The 19,651-nt window shown below is 49.9% G+C and overlaps 1 protein-coding gene across 1 annotated transcript in view; it reads left to right on the top strand.

Annotated features, from left to right (window-relative positions):
* The window catches only part of LOC147710139 (E3 ubiquitin-protein ligase TRIM39-like), a 224,475-nt gene that overhangs the window by 20,746 nt on the left and 184,078 nt on the right, over window positions 1-19,651 (top strand). The window contains exon 2 of the mRNA XM_086920835.1: window positions 15,101-15,196. Coding sequence (XP_086776961.1) covers window positions 15,101-15,196 — 96 coding nt within the window. The remainder of the gene's footprint in view (window positions 1-15,100; window positions 15,197-19,651) is intronic.

Below are 19,651 nucleotides of genomic sequence, written 5' to 3'. Positions count from 1 at the left end.
AGCGCTTTATGCGATGCCGCTGGCCATGAAGATGACCTGGGCTGGAAGGAACAGTTAGTATAGGTCTTTTTTAGGGCTCGGGCCTACGTCACACTGCGTAGCAGTGTAGGCGGAGCCCAAGCGGTCTTGTGTGAGGGTGTCCGAAAAGCTACCTAACAAATTCAGACAGCTTGTGATTTTTCGTCCTTTTTTTTGCCAGCTGCATGGCAATTGGGCTTCGCATGCGTGTGTTTTTACAAGAGAGCACGCAATAGGCCATAGGCGTTAGAGTTGCTCTACGTAGTGCATATTCCGTGCGGACACGTGCAGCAGAAGGGCATATTTCTTCAATTACCAGCTGTCAGGGCCCGCGGTAATTGAAGACAGATGCCGGGCGCGCGTGCACCATTCTTTGCTGTGTGCTCTCGTGGCCAGGCCCCCTCGCAGCGCAGACGTGCCTCCACGAACCGCCCCGCTCTTCGCCGTGCATTTTTCAGATGCCTCCGGCTACTCTCTGCTCTTCGGTCCGCAGGCGGGCACGGCCATGTTCTTCTCCAGGTTTTATAAGCTCTTTGCAGACGACAAAGTTTGCCATGGCCCGATCAGTACAAAACAACACGTGAACGAATTGACCAGTACAGAACACAGACTCGCTCTTCAAAGTCCACATTGCACAATTTGCATTGTATCGTTAACTTCCAAGATAAACTCTGATGTGTAATTTTATGATGTGTTAAATTGAGCTCTGGTTAGTGACTGAAGCAAGTGTATGGTGCAATACATGTTACGGGCTGTTATAGACAAGGTTACTGCGTGACTGGATAGTGTTATTACACAAAAAGCAGCTGTATTTCAGGGCGGTAATTTTACACCCGCTAGTTATCTTACTATAATCTGTCCCATGGCCACCGTGTCTGCACCATTCTGGTCTTCTGGTGCCCCCACCACCCCTTCCAACGCCCCCTAACTGCCAAGCATGTTGTAGCAAGGCTAGGTTTGAACCACACAACCTCCCCCCCCCCCCCCCCCCCCACACATTCATCCATCCCTGTGACTTATAAATTTCACACAACAGGAGGCCTTATATTTATTTACTCGTTTCCTTCACCCACATAATCACCTTCTAAACATAACGATGCATTTATATAATGCAAGCATCACAAACTCAGCTGCATCAGAGCCCTTTGTTAAGCAGCATCCTCTCCGAGAATGGTAAAGGACACCTGAACATTGCACTGGCAATCCGGGCCTATCAGCAGCCGGAGACAGCAGCGGGAGCTTTGCCCGCTGAAAGCGCTTCTTAATTAATGCCTGAAAGACTGCGGCTTATAACGCAACTGCTGAGTAACACAACTAACAGGTGTCTATCCTTGTACTGCGCACAACCAAACTGTACAGCACTGTAGTTAACGTACCGTCTCCTAGAAAACCTATTTATGCCAAAAACAGTCCCTTTGAAGCATACTGCCACCCAATATAAACATGATATATATAAAAAATATATATTATAATGTAGGCGTGGGAGGGGGGCTGGGGACACTCTCGGTGGTGACAACAGGCGACTCAACAGAAACTTGACCAGAATATCTCTTCAAACTCGGTTTTATTTTTCTGGTACGTTTTGTATGGAACGTTAGTCTCTCCCTCGCAAACTCGAGGTTATCCGTGGTGGTGGTCTTCGGTGCACGCGGGGCAACAAGCGCTGAATGTTCTGTGGATTTCCAGGGGGACGCAGGATGATCCTAGTGGTCTGGTCTTTAGGTGCAGCGTCGCGGACACCCCAGGCAAGGTATGGTCTCAGGAGTCAATTTCCTCGGTGCAGCAGCATGGAAGAAAAAGATGGACAGAGGGCGGCCGTTAGTCGATATATCCGACAAGCGTATGCACCAAAGGGGATCCCGTGGTTGTGAGGGCCACCGGTGTAGTTTACAATCACGCTAGTGATTGGTTGTTCGGGAGAGTGAGGGAAAGTGGGATAGGTACGGTACGGGTATCGGGTAGCGGAAAGGAGGGGGGTCGGGAAGCACAGAGGAAAAGAAAACACACAGGGGACTTTTTACACTATTCACAAGGGGCACTCTTTCTCCCCACCCAAGCCGCCCAACGCCGCCGTACCTGGCTAAGCCACACTCCTCCCTCGGGAACGTGGCACGGCGGAACACAGGGTCGTTGGCCTCCTGGCTTTCCTTCGTTTTCCTGTCTTCCGTTTTCTCCTCCGTCTTTCTCCTCCGTTCGGTGTTCCTCGCGTTCTCTGTCCCTCGGCTCGCCGATGACGTCACACGCCGCGTACAGGGCTTCCCCTGTTTTCAACCATCCAGGAGTGTCGACGTCGGTGGTAGGCGGGTCCTCACTGCAGTCATCATACGCCCACTTAAAGGGGGCTGTGGACGTTTCTTCGGTTTGATCCACGTCCCATTCATCCCTCGGAGTTGCAGTCTGTAGAGCAGAAGGGGCACAATCAGGGATCCACCAGTCTTCCCGGCAACCCGCCCCGACCCCGTTACATATACCTAACAAATAACAGGTGAGTTATAGCCCAACAAAGTCACCCGATGTTTCTGGTGGCATTTACAAGATTCTCCCCCGAACACCTCGATAGAATTATTGAACCATAATATTTAATAGTGTGCATTGTTTACTGGCCCAATGTTTCCCTTTTCCGCTTCACTGCGCCCTGGGACATAAAATTTACGAGAATAACAAAGGTGCGGGATTTTATAATCGATGGTATGGTATGTTTTTATAGGTTTGTGTAATTTAAAGGCCCCTACACCCACCAACAGTGAAGACTGAACGTTAAGAGGAGGACACGCTATCCACCAGCCTCGCATGCCGGGGTCTAACTCGCAGAGATTAAGATATAGAAATCAAACGGAGCTTTGCGCAGGATAAACCACGCGAAGCCTCCCACGCAGCAGCGCCGTGATTACACAGGGGCGGAGAGTGGCGGGAAGAGTGTCTCAAGTGGATGAGGGTGGACTGCACCCCTCTCTGTGGCAGCACCGGGGCACACACCGATTCATTACTGGTACAGCGCCTGCATCAAAAGCCTCGGCGCTTAATGGCATCAGAAGGGTGAAAGGCGGAGTTAATCGTGTTAGGGTTCTTCTTGCCGCTCACCTGTAAACTATGCGCACAACTCTCTTAATCTCACTCACACGCTGACCCCAGGGCAGAGAAGGCAAAAGAAACGGAAAATAGGATTCCCCATATGTTGCATTTTCAGAATAAAACCCACGTATGCTTGTTTCACCAAAATAAAGCATTTTTTGCTCAATGGATTACATGCAAAGCAGGAAAACTCACTTTTATAAGCAACTCTTAATATTATTATTGTCGACAGTAGGCACGAAATTGTCTCCTGGCGTGTAAATATATAGTGTTATTATTGATCCGTACAAGTACATTCATTGTATAGTGCTATGAAAGAACCAACTGTGCCAGGTGTCAAGCTTGTAAGCCCCAGACCTGTGTGTGAGTGTGCAGGATGAGCAGTGTGTGAGTGTGCAGGGTGAGCAGTGTGTGAGCATGCAGGGTGAGCAGTGTGTGAGCATGCAGGGTGAGCAGTGTGTGAGCATGCAGGGTGAGCAGTGTGTGAGCATGCAGGGTGAGCAGTGTGTGTGTGTGCAGGGTGAGCAGTGTGTGAGTATAAGACCACACACAAAACACCGCACCACACACACATACACCACACACACATACCACCCTCACATACCACACACACACCAGCCTCTCACCAGCACACACTTATCACCACTCACCACCGCTCACTCACCACCACAGACTCACCCCCACAGACTCACCACCACACACTCACCACTACACACACAACTACACACACAACCATGCACCACCTGCCGTCAGTGCACGCTTTCATCAAGCACAAACACCACCAGGCGTCAGTGCAGGTTTCCACCACGCACACAACACCAAATGTCAGTGCATGCTTTCGCCAAACACACACACACACACCACCAGCTGTCAGTGTACACTTTTAACAAGCACACACTACACCAGCCATCCGTGCATGCTTTCACTAGGCGCACTCGCCACCAGCTGTCAGTGCACCCTTTCACCAGGCACACACACCACCAGCCGTCAGTGCACGCTTTCACCAGGCACACACACCACCAGCCATCAGTGCATGCTTTCACCAGGCACACACACCACCAGCCGGCAGTGCACGCTTTCACCAGGCACACACACCACCAGCCATCAGTGCACGCTTTCACCAGGCACACACACCACCAGCCGGCAGTGCACGCTTCCACCAGGCACACACACCACCAGCCGTCAGCGCATGCTTTCACTAGGCGCACTCGCCACCAGCTGTCAGTGCATTTTTACCAGTCACACACAACACCAGCCATCCGTGCATGCTTTCACTAGGCGCACTCGCCACCAGCTGTCAGTGCACCCTTTCACCAAGCACACACACCACCAGCCGTCTGTGCACGCTTTTAACAAGCACACACACCAGCAGCCAACAGTGCACAATTACTACAGGCACACACAGCACCAGCCATCAGTGCACACATCAATTGTTAACGCATCCACAATTAACTATTGTAGCAATCGCAGTATGGTGCCCTTTACTTTTAAACATATTCATCTAAAGCGCAGCATGCCACCATTGATACAATTCCAATCCAACACACATATTTCCACGACACACCACATGCATACACTCCATAACACATGGCGAAAAGACATTGCCATTTACAATGCCATTGCATTTCTAATGCTTGTTTTGTATTTTACACCCACGTGAGAATTCAAATACAACGATATTTAGTAAGCAAAAGCAGCAGAGCTGCACATAGTAATTAGTGCTAAGTGACAATAAATAAACACCTAATATTTTAAGACCGACTTGACCAGTGAGTTTCTTCTAAACATTCCATTGAAATAAACATAAAACGCATTCGGTTTCATGCAGCAATATAATGCTGGGGAAGCAGCAGAATTGTATATAACATATAAAGTGCTACGTGTCAATAAATTGCACAGAATATCCTGATCCAAATTCAACTAGTAACTTCCATCTGAATACATCATTAAATAAATAATTTCGATTTCATATATAGTGCGGTAAAGTGCTATGTGGCTATAAATACATGTTTAATAACCTTTAACAGGTTGAACCAATGGAAGACATGTCATCCCCTATAAAGAGCTGGGCCTGTAAAATGTCATCTAGGTCGAGTAATATATAACCTTAGTCCATCCGCAGCTAATGCTACTGGTTCTAGCTCAACTCAGAGCCCTCCGACCCAGTTTGTGGCTGGGGACCATATCTCTCGACCAGTCTTTCCTTCTTATGACCTTTAAGTTTGTATAAGCTGACCTCTATATTATTAATAGACATGAATCTATTCAGCCACAATACAAACGTTGGGGGGTCAGGTTTGAGCCAATCAGAGGCGATACATAATCCTGCTACCGCAGTGGCAACGAAAATCAGGTACGTTTCTTCCTGACCTCTGATATTAGATCATGCGCTATCTACCAGTCCTAAAAGCATCGTTACCGAAGTGAAGCTAATAGAATTTTTGGTAATAGGATTTAAAAAAGCCTCTATTCCTTTAATAAAAGGTAGTATCTGAGGACATGAGTAAAACATATACACAATCTCTGCTTGATCAGCTCCGCATTGTTTGCACACGGCCGCCATCTTTCCCCGTTATCGGCTCCAGTGGAGGTCTTTTACTGTGGAGGTGTTATGATTTCTTCAAGCCCTCGATGAGCAGCGCCGCTTCATGTATGCTGCCTTTCAGGGGTGCTAGGGTGGGTTGGGGCGGCCGTTGACCGGGGCCTTGTCCCTATCCCCATGGGAGAGGCCTTGTACGTTTGTTCTGAAGTCCTCTTCCCGGAGACACAACCTCTTCAAGAGAGGACATTGGAATCGAGCGTTCTTGGCAGTCTTTGTCATTCTTTCAGTGTGTTGCTTGAATGAGAGGTCTGTGACGAGGGGGGGGTAAAGACCGATGGGTTTACGTTGGAGACCCAGGCTTATCTGTGGCTGTTCTGAGCTGGCGGCAGACGGGAAGAGTTGAGTATTTGTGGGGTTTATCTTTTTTTTTTTACTTTATTTTTGATTATACAACATGTATAGAAACATTCCCCCCTTCAATTGGCATCAGTGAGCAAAACACGTGCAGACAGTTCGATGACCTCATTATGGCACTGGTGGGTACAGGTGTCATCAGGGCAGGCTGAGTCCATGGGGAATGAAGGAATCATGATGCAAACAGGAGATGAACATGAGGAAGCAGCCAAGCACTACACAGTAATCAGGCCTAACAGTCCCTCTCCCCCTCCCCCTCCCTATCAGACCCCGACCTCTCCGGCGAGAACAGATCATCGCTTGTCCCATCCGAATCACTCCGAGACAACCCTGAATTACACATGACTCGCCAGGCGAGTAAATCATCCTGTAGTTTCTCGTCCCTGCGTGTACGCTGCATATGTGTCTCCTCGGCCAGGGACCAATCCCTGACATTCCTTAGCCAGACAGGCACCTCAGGAGCCCTCTGCCCCATCCAGGTAATCGCTACCCTACGTCTCGCCAGTACCAACATTAGTTGTAATAGTTTGTAGGAAAGGTTCCTTTTCTTGGGCTTGGGGACCAGAGCCAGCAGGCAGTGAAGCGGGTTCCGGTCTATTCGAAGGCTGGTGCCAGAGGTTATACGTTCCACCACCTCTGTCCAGAAACACCTGACTAATGGGCAATCCCAGGCCAAATGTAGAAAGCCCGCCCCCTCCATACTACATCTAGGGCAATTGTCCCCCCTATCCCCTGAGATACGCTTCAATGAAATCGGAGTCAGATAGGTGCGATGCATGAAATTGAAGTGTGTTAGTTTGAACCGCGCATTGCATGATACCTTGCGTGTGAGGCTCCCTATACGCTTGCACTGCCCCTGGTCCAGGGCAGCACATAGATCTGCCTCCCAAGCCCCCCAGGAAGGTGGGACCGGCGGGGTTGAATCCTGTCTCATGGCTGAATACAGCAAGGAAATCAATCTACGCCCTCTACCACAGGAAAGAAGGATGTTCAGGGTATGGGGGGCGTGTCCGGGAATTGGGGCCAAGCCACTTTCACCACATCTTGGAGGCCCCGATAATGTAAATATTGCCCCCCTCCAAGTCCAAAGGTCTCCTCAGCCTGTTCAAAGGACAGGAAGGACTCACTGGGATAAAGGTCAGCTAAGGTCTCGCAGCCTCCCGCTCGCCAGCCCCGAAAGGACAGGTGCTCCTCCATGTTGACTATAGGGGCCAGAATCCACACCAATAGTTCCCTATGGAAGGGGGCTCGTCGCAGTATCTTTTCCACGAACCGCTACCAGATACCTGCTGTGTGGTGTACCACATATGGTAGGGCCTCGTCAGCTCCCCGTCACTGCATCAATGCAACCTGTAACGTACGCACATCTGCTCTACCGGCCAAAAGTTTTATCTCCCAACTATCTGCGTCCGCGAACCACCGTGCTGTTGGCAGTAGTTGTGCCGCGTAATAGTATAGATCAAATCTCGGCGCCTCCAGCCCCCCCTCCTCCCAACTTCGGACAACGGTATGAAGGGCGACCCTGCTGCGCCATCCCGCCCAAAGTAGAGACGTTAGCAAGGTATTAAGTGTGCGGAATACTCGCGGAGGGAGAGGGCACAATGAGTTTTGGAGGACGTAGAGTGTCCTGGGGAGCATTACCATTTTAGCGACGGCTACCCGTCCCATAAGTGAGAGCGGCAGGGAGTTCCAAAAGGATACCGATTGCTGTAAGGATTTAAGAATCCGATCAACATTCCGAGCCAACAACTGTGCATCTGTTGGGACCACCTGAATTCTGAGGTAACGGAACGCCTCCAGTTCCCACCGCAGACCAAGGTCCAGCAGATCTGTTAGCGGCCCTGGCCCGTATCCTGCCAAAGAGAAGATCAAGGACTTGCCACAAGATGCCTCTACGAAGCGGTCCAGGTGTTGCAGCAGGATGGGTAGTGATTCCTGCGGGCCATCAGATAAAAGAGGGCGTCATCCGCGTACAAGGACACCACATTGCACGAGTCTCCTACCATTATACCCCACTGCTCCATTTCCGTTCGGACTCGAATTGCCAAAGTCTCTATTGCCAGGGCAAACAGGAGCGGCGGGAGGGGGCACCCCTGTCGTGTACCTCATCCCAACTGCCACTCCTCTGATCGTGCCGCCCCTAGTCTCACCCTGGCACGGGCGGTCCTATACAGTATGCGGACCCATCTACAGAAGTAAGGGCCGAACCCCATCGCACGGAGGACCTCTAGCAGATACCCCCAGTCAACAGTGTCGAACGCTTTAGCGAGGGCAATCAACACTAGGACCATCTGATCCTCCCTGCCGCGTACTTCGTGTATAATGTGATTCAACCGCCGTAGATTCATGGCAGTGTTGTGCCCCGGGATGAACCCACATTGGTCCGGATGGACCAGGTGGGCCATATGCGGCGCCAACCGGGCTGCCAAGAGTTTGGTCAAAATCTTCACGTCTGTGTTGATCATGGTGGTGGGGCGATACACCCGGAAGGATTTCACCTATCTCTCCCCGGCTTCAGGACCATACAAATTTCACCCTGGTTCATACTTGGTGGAAGAGCCTCACAATCAAACGCCTCAAGATACACTTGTAAGAGGAGGCGGGAAAGAGTGTCCCCAAATGTCTTGATAGAATTCAGGGGGAAGCCGTTACTCCCCGGAGATTTAGCCCTTGGCAGGCAGGCCATCGCCACGCGCACTTCACGCAGCATCAAAGCTTCACCTAATTCGTCCAGAACCGCCCTAGGGAGGGACTGGAGGGCCAATCCCTGCAGATAAGGGAGGTACGAGGCCTCGGTGACCGCAGGATCTGCGGCATATACTGTTTGTAGGTGGGATTGGATAACTTGGAGAATGCCCACTTCTGAGTGTACCACACCCCCGTAGGTCCCCGCAGGGCCACAATCCTCTCCGGGGTGAACTCTCGCCTGAGGATCCAGGCCAACAGTCTGCCCGATTTGTCGCCTTCTCTGTGAAGACGTTGCCTATATTGGCCAAGGGTATATTTGTCTAGTCGGTCTAAGATGTCATGCACACACGACCGGGCTGCCTGTTCAGTCTCCTGATGCAAGTCCTCCGGGTCCGACAACGTTTGCTGGCGCAGGAGATTATCCTCTGCCTCCTGTAGACATAGGAGAATGGATGGCTACCAACTGCCTAAAGTTAAATTCAGAAAAGACCGAGGTACTCATTTTTGGACCCCTGTCACCAGCTTGGCCAACCAGTTGGTGGCCTGAAACCTTTGGTACCCCTCCCACACCTACTACCAAGGTTAGGAACCTCGGAGTCATCTTCGATGACGGTCTTATTTTTCTGGACCATGCTAATAAAACAGTGTCTACGGCACACCTGAAATTAAAAATGATCAGGAAGATACGTCCTTTTCTCCCTGATTCTGCCATTAAGACACTAGTCACTGCCCTTGTCCTCTCATCTCTGGACTATTGCAATGGGCTATTTCTTAATGCTCAAACCAGAGTAATCACAAAACTACAAACAATACAAAACGCAGCGGCACGTCTGCTCTCAGGTAAAACAAAGTTCGAATCCATCTCCAAAAATATTACAGATTTCCACTGGCTCACTGTACAAAAAAGAATTCACTTTAAATCCCTCTGCATTGTGTTTAAAGCTCTCAACAATCAAGGACCACATTTTCTTAAGGAACAATTGCAACTCCACAAACCCACCAGAGCTTTACGATCAGCCACTCTTCATCAATTGGTTGTACCTCGCACCAAAACCGTTACCTGGGGAGACCGTCGGTTTCTGGTGGCGGCACCCAGACTCTGGAACACCTTGCCGCTCAACATCAGGCAAAGCACCACTCTCCTTCAGTTCCGTAAACTCCTGAAGACCTGGTTGTTTATTCAATAACTATATCACCTTGCCAGCTTGCTTCTTCATCCGGCCCAAAGCATCATGCTCCGTATGTAAACAAATGATTTATCAGCGCCAAGACGCCCAAGGGTATTTGCTGCGCTTTATAAATATTAAAAATAAATAAATAAATAAGTAGGTCTCGGAGAAGTTGCTTCCGGACCCCATAGGTGAGGCCCATACACTCCCTCCTTATCACGCCTTCAGAGCGTCCCACCTGGTAGATAAGGTGAGGTCTCCCCCCTCCCAATTCAGGTCTATATAGTTGGTAAGGGCAGTCTCTACATGGTCCCTCCCCACTTGGTCCTGTAGGAGATCTGTCGGCAGCCGCCGAGTCAGAGGGCGGGAGGGCTGTCTCTCCCAACTCAAAACGCATGCCACTGGGGAGTGGTCAGACAAAAAACGGACCTGATGTGTAATCGCCAGGGAGATGGTTGCGTCTATGTTCGCAGCCAAAACCCTATCCAATCTACCATGTGTGTTATGAGTGGGGGAAAAACACATGTACAGTTTCTGTGAAGGGTTGCTTAGACACCACACATCACTCGCCCCTAAGTTCCTCATAACCTCCCGAAGCTGCGCTGTCATACGCAGCTTTGTGCCCGCACGGGGTGGGAACCTATCCAGTACCGGGTCCAGGACACAATTAAAGTCTCCGAGCCAAAGCAGACGCGCCTCCAGGGTGGGGAATGAGGACCTCCTGCAGGGTCAGGAAGAACCCAGGGTCATCTATATTTGGTGCATACAAATTCAATATTGAAAGATCTCTTCCATCCAGCTTCGCCCGCAGGAGCAGGTACCTGCCGTTTATATCCGCTTCCACGTACTGGAGGGCAAATGGGACCCCGGGCGCCACGCATATCAGAACCCCCTAGCGTATGTAGAAAAGGAGGAGTGAAACATCTGGCCTCGCCACTTTTTCCCTAACTTTTAGGCACCCTCATCATCAAGGTGGGTCTCCTGCAGGCACGCCATGGAAACTCCGTGCCTTCGGAGGAAGGACAGGACCCTATGCCTCTTGGTGCATGTGCCAAGCCCCCTCACATTCCAACTTAAAAACTTATATCCCATGGCTGGTGACTTGCCCCACCCGGGTCTATAGCTCTATTCCTTGTGACCCCCCAACCCCATGCCCGAACTGTGATACACATGATGCCTGCAACAATTCCCCCCAACTTTCCCTCCCAGAACCCCAACCACCCCCCTCCCACAAGCAATATTCCTGCAACAACCAAACATGCTAATATGCCCTTCCCCTGCCGGTGCCATGACGTACACAGCCATCCCATGTTCCCAATCAGGCTAACCCACCCCAACAAATAAAGGAAAGAAACACCCCCCCCCCCCCCCATCCAGCTCCCACCACCACCAGCAAACTCGACAATCATAGGTGACTCGGACTCTTAAAAGTACAACATGTGCGTCTGCCTGGACATCCGCCCCACCCAAGGACCCACCCCCTACAAGGTCAAACGTGTCCAAGTAACGCCCCCCATTGTCCCCAACAGGATACGACCCAGTGGATCCAGCTAGCATACACAAAATAGGGCCAACCTGAGTGAGAGAAATATGTCCCTCAGGATCGGATCTCAGACGTGGCCGGTTATTCCCCCCACCGTCTCAGGGATCGTGTCGACGGTAGACTGGAGAGCATCCACAGCAGGTGGCAAGGTGTCTGGAACCAGTACTTCATCTTGAGGCAGATCTACCCGGGCCGCTGGACGATCCCCGGGCTCCGAGGACTCCAAGCAGAGGGCTCCATTGTCTCCCACTGTGACTCGCCGTCTCTCTTCGTGATAAGCTTCCTCAGACGAGAGCCGGCATCTGGGTCTACGGTTCCTCGCAGGACGTGTCCCCCACGTACTCCTGGGTCCACCTCGTTCCCTCGGCGGGAGGGCATCCCCCTGATCGCCAACCACTCCCACACTTCCTCAGGGTCTTCAAAGAAGTGTGCCTTGCCTTGGGATATGACCTTAAGTTTTGCGGGGTAGAGGAGCATATACTGCAAAAGCAGGTCTCGTAACTTGCTTAACCGCCAGAAAAGATTTACGTTGTTCCTGAACTTGGCACGTGTAATCCAAGTACACGGACACACTGGAGCTTTCAAAGGTGAGATCCGCTGTTTCCCTAGCTGCCCTCAGGATACAGTCTCTATCCCGATAGTTCAGGATTTTGGTGATGAGGGCCGGCTGCAGAGCACCGGGCCTCGGTGGCGGGACCAGCGCCCTGTGGGCTCGCTCGATCACAAACACACCGGACACTCCCGTAGGGCAAAGTGTGGAGCGAATCCAGTGTTCCAGGAATTGCTCAGCGTTCCCCATCCCAGCGCGTTCCAGAATGCCAAGGACTCTAATGTTGCTGCGGCGTGCCCTTCCTTTGGCATCCTCTGCTCTACGCTCCAACTCCCCGTCGAGGCAGAGAGCCGCGAGACTGTCTGTTTGAGGGACGCCACCTCCTCCTGCAGCTAGACTATATTCCCCTCCGCAGCGGTGACTTTATCCATTACCTTACGGAGATCCGCTCTCAGGAGATTCACATCTATAGATACCGTCTCGATCTGTCTTTCCAAGGCGTTGTGGGACCACTGTATTGCCTTCAGTAGCTCTGCCCGGGAAGGCTCGCCGGCGGGGGCGTCACCCTCCCCATCCTGACCGGATTGACGCGTGATGCGTTGTGATGGGAGCCGTTGGGTGGTGTACTGCGTGATGGTGTTTGGCTGCGATGCACGGACCATCCTGTCCTTGTGCATTATAGGAGTCTATGGGGACCCCTCCCAGACGTCCGACCAAGCGGGGTGCCTCTCAACAGTCCCCGGAGACGCGGAGGGTCCCCGGCAGTCCCACAAGCCTTACGCCCCCACGGCCATGCACAGTGCCAGGCCCGACTCACCGCTATGTCAGCTGCGCAGTATCTGTCCCGGGGAGAAGGCTCCGTCTGAGTTCGGTCAGCTGGGACCGTTGCAAGTGTCCAGGATAAGTCCAGAAGTTACCACGCACCCCCCGATATCCACCCAGGGCAGCAACGCGGCCAGAAGCAGGATGAGTCCCCGTCCACTATCCGGTGCCGCTGTTGGGGCCCTCCATCATGGTCTCACCGTTGCCTCAGCCGCCATCCTCTGGATCCGCCGGACACGGCCGGGGTCCTCCCCCAGCAGCCACACAGGTGCCCCTGCGGCGTTGAGGGCTGGCCAGGCGCTTCAGAAAGGTGCTTCCCGAGTCCCCGAGCTCCGGTGGTACCAAGTGCTTCCCCCGCCACCACTTGCTAGGCCCGACGCGCAGAGGCCCAGGAGCCCGACAGCTCCACCGCCCCGGCCGTCACCTCGGTCACAGCAGTCCCCCACCGCCGGGCCGGACAATCTCTGGGGTCCCGGGATGACAGAGGGCCCACAAAGGCAGCAGGCTCACCAAGAGGACAGAGAGGAGCCCCAGACCGGGCCGCTCCCTCCGCAGCTCCTCCGCGCTCCACCACAGGCACAACGCAGCAATGCCGGGAGGCCACCGATGGCAGTGGGTGCCTCCCCGGCCGCACGCGTCCCGGCTCCAGGCAGTGGCGTCAGGATCGTAGGCCGTCTCTGCTGGTGTAATTGTGGCCCCCGCCACAAGCACGTCAGCTTGCTCTCCCCAGGGCCCGGCAATCTCGAGGGCACTAGACTGGTGGGAGGTCCCCGATAGCAGTAGGGACCCCCACGGCTGCAAGCGAGTCGGCCCAAGGCCTAGACACCGGGATTCCGGGCTGCCGGTTTCACCGCACGGCTGCTCTCTGCCGGACCGAGGCACTCCGGTGATTTCTCTGCACCGAGGGCTCCGGTGTACAGTGGGCGCCCCTCTCGCCGCAGCTCCACCAAGCGGCGGACCTGATGTGTCCTGGGAGCTCCGGTCGATGCCTCCACTCCTCTGCCGGGTGCCGCCGCAGTCCTGCGGTCTGCTCGTCGGTCACTCCGGGCAGGATCTACGCCATACTATAGGACCCGGATGGTAGCGGGCTTCTCCTCCACCCCCACACAGTCTGGTGTTGCGACCGCAGGGAACCTCGGCTGGCAGGCAGCGACTAGGCCGCAGCACCGGCCTTGCGTAGATTACAGCTCCAGCGAACCGCAGCCCGGCCACCTCCTCCACTCAGCGGCTTTCAGCTGGTCCACTCCCGGTGCCCAAGGCGATCAGAGCTCTTGATCCGCCGTTTCTCAGTCAGAATACATCAGGATCCGCTGTGAATCAGGATTTGTAAGCTGGGCCGGCCGGGAGCTGAAGGAGCTCACGTCATGTCGGCCATGCTGCTTGGCCACACCGTGGGGTTTAACTTTAATACATTAGTTGACATCCAAGACTGGCTGTGATCAGGGCAGATTTGAGGATGCCATTGGGTGAGGATATTTAAGGTAGAGTTGAGCATCATCTGCATATTGAGGGATCTTGATGCTGCTGTCTGTAAGAATGGATCTGAGAGATCCCACGTAAAGAGTCAAGATGAAGAGAGAAAGGATGGAGCCCTGAGGTACTCTGCTGGAGACGGGGCATTCCTGTGATCTTGTGGAACCTATTTGCATGAACTGGTGCCAGTTAATGAGGTTGGATGTGAACCATTTCAAGACAGTGTCTTAAAATCCCATCGTGTTTTTGTGCGTTGATCAGGGCCAGCTGGTCGCCTGTGTCGAAGGCTGCAGAGAGGTCCAGGAGGTCTGGGGCCGTTCTTGTAGTTCAGGAGGAGGGTGTTGTCGACTACTTGGAGTGTGGCTGTGTCAGGTCTCCATACATGGTTATTGCACTTAGAAAACTTGTTTGCTTAGATATTTCCACTTGGTTCTGTGTTGTTTTGGAATGTTTGATAATGTCGCTTGGACAAAGTTTCTTCTTTAGTGTCAAGTCTATCTGTTTCCATGCTTTAGGCATAAAGTGTGCACAATGTCAAGTAGCAGTATGTGCCAGTGAGGAAGCTTGTTTCCATGGACCAGGGATTCTGATCCTTCTTGGCAAGAACCGGTACAAAAAGGGACATCATTGTCTGTGATACTTGGGGCTGGTGCTCACAATCCTGATGTGTGGCTGGTGCTAGCAATACTAATGTATGACTGGTACGTACAGTCTGGGCACGTGTGGCAGGTACTGTAGTGACTCTTTTTTTGTAATTAGGACCACACTCTACAGATCTACACTTACTTCTTGCACTCTCATCCCTACAGGTGAAACTTCAAGAGTGGCTGCTTGTCCTGAAGAAACAGGAGGTATATATTCTGGAGTCTAAATTCAAGGAAGAGGATCAATATAAAACCATGAGGGTGAGTGGCTGCAGTGAGTGATTTGTCTGTATATGTCTGTGCCCATGTCTTTGTGTGGCCTCTTAAAGTTCAAGACTCACAGAGGCGGATGAGTCACAATACAGACTGGTCATGTTCTTCACCAGATAAATATATTGGCCGGAGTCACTGCACCTGGATATTGGGGCTGAAATCAGACAAGGGCTCGTCCTAAAAATACCATAAAATCAAGTATTACTCTTCTGACCTTAAGGTAGTACTTGCGTACTCACATGTGCAAGGTGCATGTTAGAGTATGTGTGCAGTGGTGTATCATTATCTGGCTATGAGTACGTACCAGCATGTGTGTGTGCATGTTCACGCTTAGATGTACGTGTCTAAGTATGTGTTTATGTATGGATGGTCCTCAAGTTATCTTTGGGAGTACATGCATGTCTGCGCATCCCTATATCTGTCTGTTTTTTGGGCATAGATTACTGCGTGTGTGTCTCCAAATGTATATATAAGATTTTGAGCCACAGAGTATACAAATACATGTCCTTATCTTTATGCATGCATGTTTGAGGATTGTGTATGCTTCAGTCTGGATTTATTGGCTGTAAGTTTGTACCTACATAAGTGAATGCCTGCCTACAGGCTTGTATATCACAAGGTCTGGTGGCATTTGTGAGTGTGCACATACATGTGTGCATCTGTGAGTTTGTGACGTGTATGCATAAGTCTGGAGTTCTACATCCGTGAGATTTTATATGCATCTGTTTGTGAGTATATATGTATGGATGTGTGTCTATGAGTCTCTGCATGCATGGACTGAAGATATAAATTTGTGAGTTTGTACAAGGTTTGTGTGTGAGTGTATATGTATGGATGTGTGTCTCTATGAGTCTGTGCATGCATGGACTGAAGATATCCATCTGTGAGTTTGTACAAGGTTTGTGTGTGAGTCTGCAAATTAATGTGTGTGTCTGTATGAGTGGATGTGTGTATGTATGCACTTTACAGACACTTGTCAATGTTCCATCACTGGAACAATAATACACAAGGGGGGCATGAGTGGGAAATATTTAATGACCTGGCATTGTTACGATCCCTATAACTACATAACAAACAAAGTGTAACAATGGGTCAGCAGGAAAGTAGTGCAGCTATCTAAATGACTGTGTGTGTGTTTGAAAGAACACAATCCCTGAATCCAAAGTATTCTTGGTGAAAAAATATGTTCCCATCAGATACCCGTCCTGTACCGCCCTACATCACTTGGGATCCTTCACCCGAAGGAAGTGGAAAGAACCACTTAGGATTAGGTAGATTGTGGCCTAATCAAAGTGTGAAGGAATGTAAAGTGTGTGGGTATAAACTATTGTAATGGTATCAGGGGGCACAAAGAAATAACAATAAGCAGTGCATTAAGTGCTCGCTGTAGCGTGTGAAAGTGAAAGAATTAATATTGGGTTGTGGGAGTGGAAAAAGAGTTTATTAGGGTCCTACCCACACCCAAGGCTAAAAAACAGTGCAAGTAGTGATAACAAATAACTACTGAGATATTATCTAGGTCGACATGTTTCTGCAGTATTCCTTGGTTCAAGAGATACTAGTCTGCTTCATCAGGACCTTCTTGTAAATGAAGTGCAACTGCTGATTTCAAGTGTATAGTGTGTATTAAAAATCATATCACCTGAGAGCACCGGTGGACATGATCCAGTCAGTAAACAGTGGACAAACACACATAGAAAACAACAAAATACACACAGTTAATGACGAAAGCTGCAAAGCACAGAGATAATCTCGTGAAGTACAATTGTATGCCAAACAATTTATGGTCAGTGTTTGTAACAGCAATCAACTCTTTGGACCAGGTACATATATCCTGGGTTTAACCAAACTTGTAATCACTCACCCATGTTCTGGGGAATGGACTCTCCACCTCACCCGGCAACAGCTCAGGTACAAATGGAGCACCGCTCTATTGAATGTGAACAAAAAAAGAAGAAATGAAAGAGGAAGAGCTCGCTAGAGCTCAATCTGAAAACACATTCCCTCTGTCATTGGGGGTTTGTAGCCAGAGGTAGAGGCAAGTTACTAATGTTGGTAGTGCCCTGTAATACTTAGCCGTGGGCAAATGTAATCTCCTACTTCAATTAGCACAGTCTGGCGTATTGAGTCTAATGAAGAATCACCCTGCTTAGCGCGATGGAAGGGCGATCTGTTGTGTCTCTAGGATTGTTAACCCACTTTACGCAATAAGTAGGCACTCTCGACCATGATGTAATAAGCATTTGAAAGTTGCTTTTGTGTCTGTCCTGCATCTACTAATTCTTTCAGGGATCACCCGTTTTAAGCATGGAGCACTCAAGGACCGATCGTGATCTCTGATAGAGCCAGCACACACACATGTATTGCCTCCGTGCTCTAGATCAAAAATGTAACAAGCATTTTAAACTTTCCTTAGTGCCTGTCCTACATCTACTTCTCTTCAAGACCACCCGTTTTGAGTATAAAGCATTCACGGACCAAACGTGATCTCTAGTAGAACCAGCATCCACACACACATTGCCTCCATGCCAACCCTGTTCCGCTTACCTGTCCGTCGGTACTCCACGCCTTCCTCTAGGCTGACTGTGGGAGGTACCGACTAGACAGGAAGCGGGATATTTAACCCAAGTCTAATTGGTCAAGCGCACAACACGTGTGCAGCATGTTAACGAACGTCACCAAGCGCGTTGCGAGACCAGAGGTACGCGGGAAATGTAGTCCGGAAATGTAGTCTTGAGCTTCCGGACTACATTTCCCTAAACAAAGATTTTAGCAATGTAAAAATGCTACGGTATTGTATATACATCGTCGAACACAATAAATAATATACCTCCCTCTAGACCTCTATTTCTTTACCTTGTAGAATGAATCTTAATGGGTTATACATACATTTTGTGAAACATCATGGATACAACATAATCTAATTATTCAAAAATTGTATTTATTCATTTTAGTTGGTATTTGTATTCATTTACATTGATAGTATCAAAACAGGGAAAAAAATGCAATCTAAAAAGGCATACATATTCATAAAAATCTTTTTGTCACAAGTTTTGCTTTTTTATACATTTTCTACATAGACCAACAATTTCATATCTTTATTTACAAATTCAATCTAGTGCTCTTCACTGGACCCCTATAATAATATCATACACTAATCACGTAAACCGAATCACATTCACACTCCATCACACCTGCACTCAATCACACCAATCAAACTACCAAACAACCCCAAAAGCACATACACATCTTGGTCAGAAGGGGACATAGATATTGTGAATCTCCATGACCGTGTCATGGGTTGGGTGCATACAGTAAGGTCGATGCTCATTTCGGTGGAATATGTCTGATGTTAACCACCTTCTTCAGGACCTTACAAAATCATATATCTTTCACCTACTGGTAGGAGTACAGATAATAATGATGCAAGAAAAATTCTCAAATGGTTGCCGCCTTCAAATTGACAAACTATTGTTAAGTCCGCTGGGCCAGTTATAGATGACTCCTATTGGGATATGGTTCTATTAAACCTGCGTAGACAGGAAGAATCCTCTCTGCTTATTCTTCCCAGATATTTTCTTTGAAAGTGAACAACAGCGCTTCTAAGTTGGCGTTATTACCTGTTATCTGTAGTGGTGCCACCACACTGGGGAACCATGTAGAATAGCCAATCTTATAGTTTATTACATCCTTGAATCATGCCCTGTTAATAAGGACTCAGGTGTCCATAATTGAGTCTATTTCTAAATAGTATTCTATGTGTACCACAAATGATCCAGCCAGGCTCGGCAACGGCAACAAGCAGCCACATCATCAAACCACAGATCATCCAAGAGAGTTCATCTAATTTCCAGCAACAGTCTTACTAATCGTCAATAGGTTGACGTGTCATTTTTTATGCCTTCATTAGACCTCTCACAGGGATAGGCCATAGCTGACTGGAATGTCCCAAGATAACTAGTGTAGGAGGATGGATATCTGACTATGGTTACCCCAGATTGTTGCCTTGTGTTTAGCTGGTTTTCGACTTAGTTGGCCTGGGATCCTGCTAATCCGGGCCCCAGGCTATCTGCTCTCTCTGAAAAATAGACTCAATGTACCTTAGGTACATCTCCAATTGGATACTGGGTCACCTTATCAGCCCCTGTATAGTGTACCATAGGTGCCCAGGGCATAGGTGCATCCAAGGCCTACCAGGGGCTGCAGCATATATTTTGCCACCCCTGGCTGGCCATCTAAACTGACACCACTGGCTGATCTCTCAGCTGGGGAAAGGTGGAGTAATCACCCCTTGCTTAGATATAGTATTTCTATATCTACCTTTTCATATAGACACATATGCATCTATAAGTCACTCCTATGGCAGGCCTTAACAATCCTGAAGGCAGAGTGCTTGGTTTTATGTGAGATGGTGCTCTAGCATGACCTGAGCCTGTCTGCAGC

This window comes from Lissotriton vulgaris, chromosome 5 (assembly GCF_964263255.1).
Source record: "Lissotriton vulgaris chromosome 5, aLisVul1.2, whole genome shotgun sequence".
Classification (NCBI taxonomy): domain Eukaryota; kingdom Metazoa; phylum Chordata; class Amphibia; order Caudata; family Salamandridae; genus Lissotriton; species Lissotriton vulgaris.
Note: the sequence above shows the minus strand (reverse complement) of the source record. Positions and strands in the feature narration are given on the sequence as shown.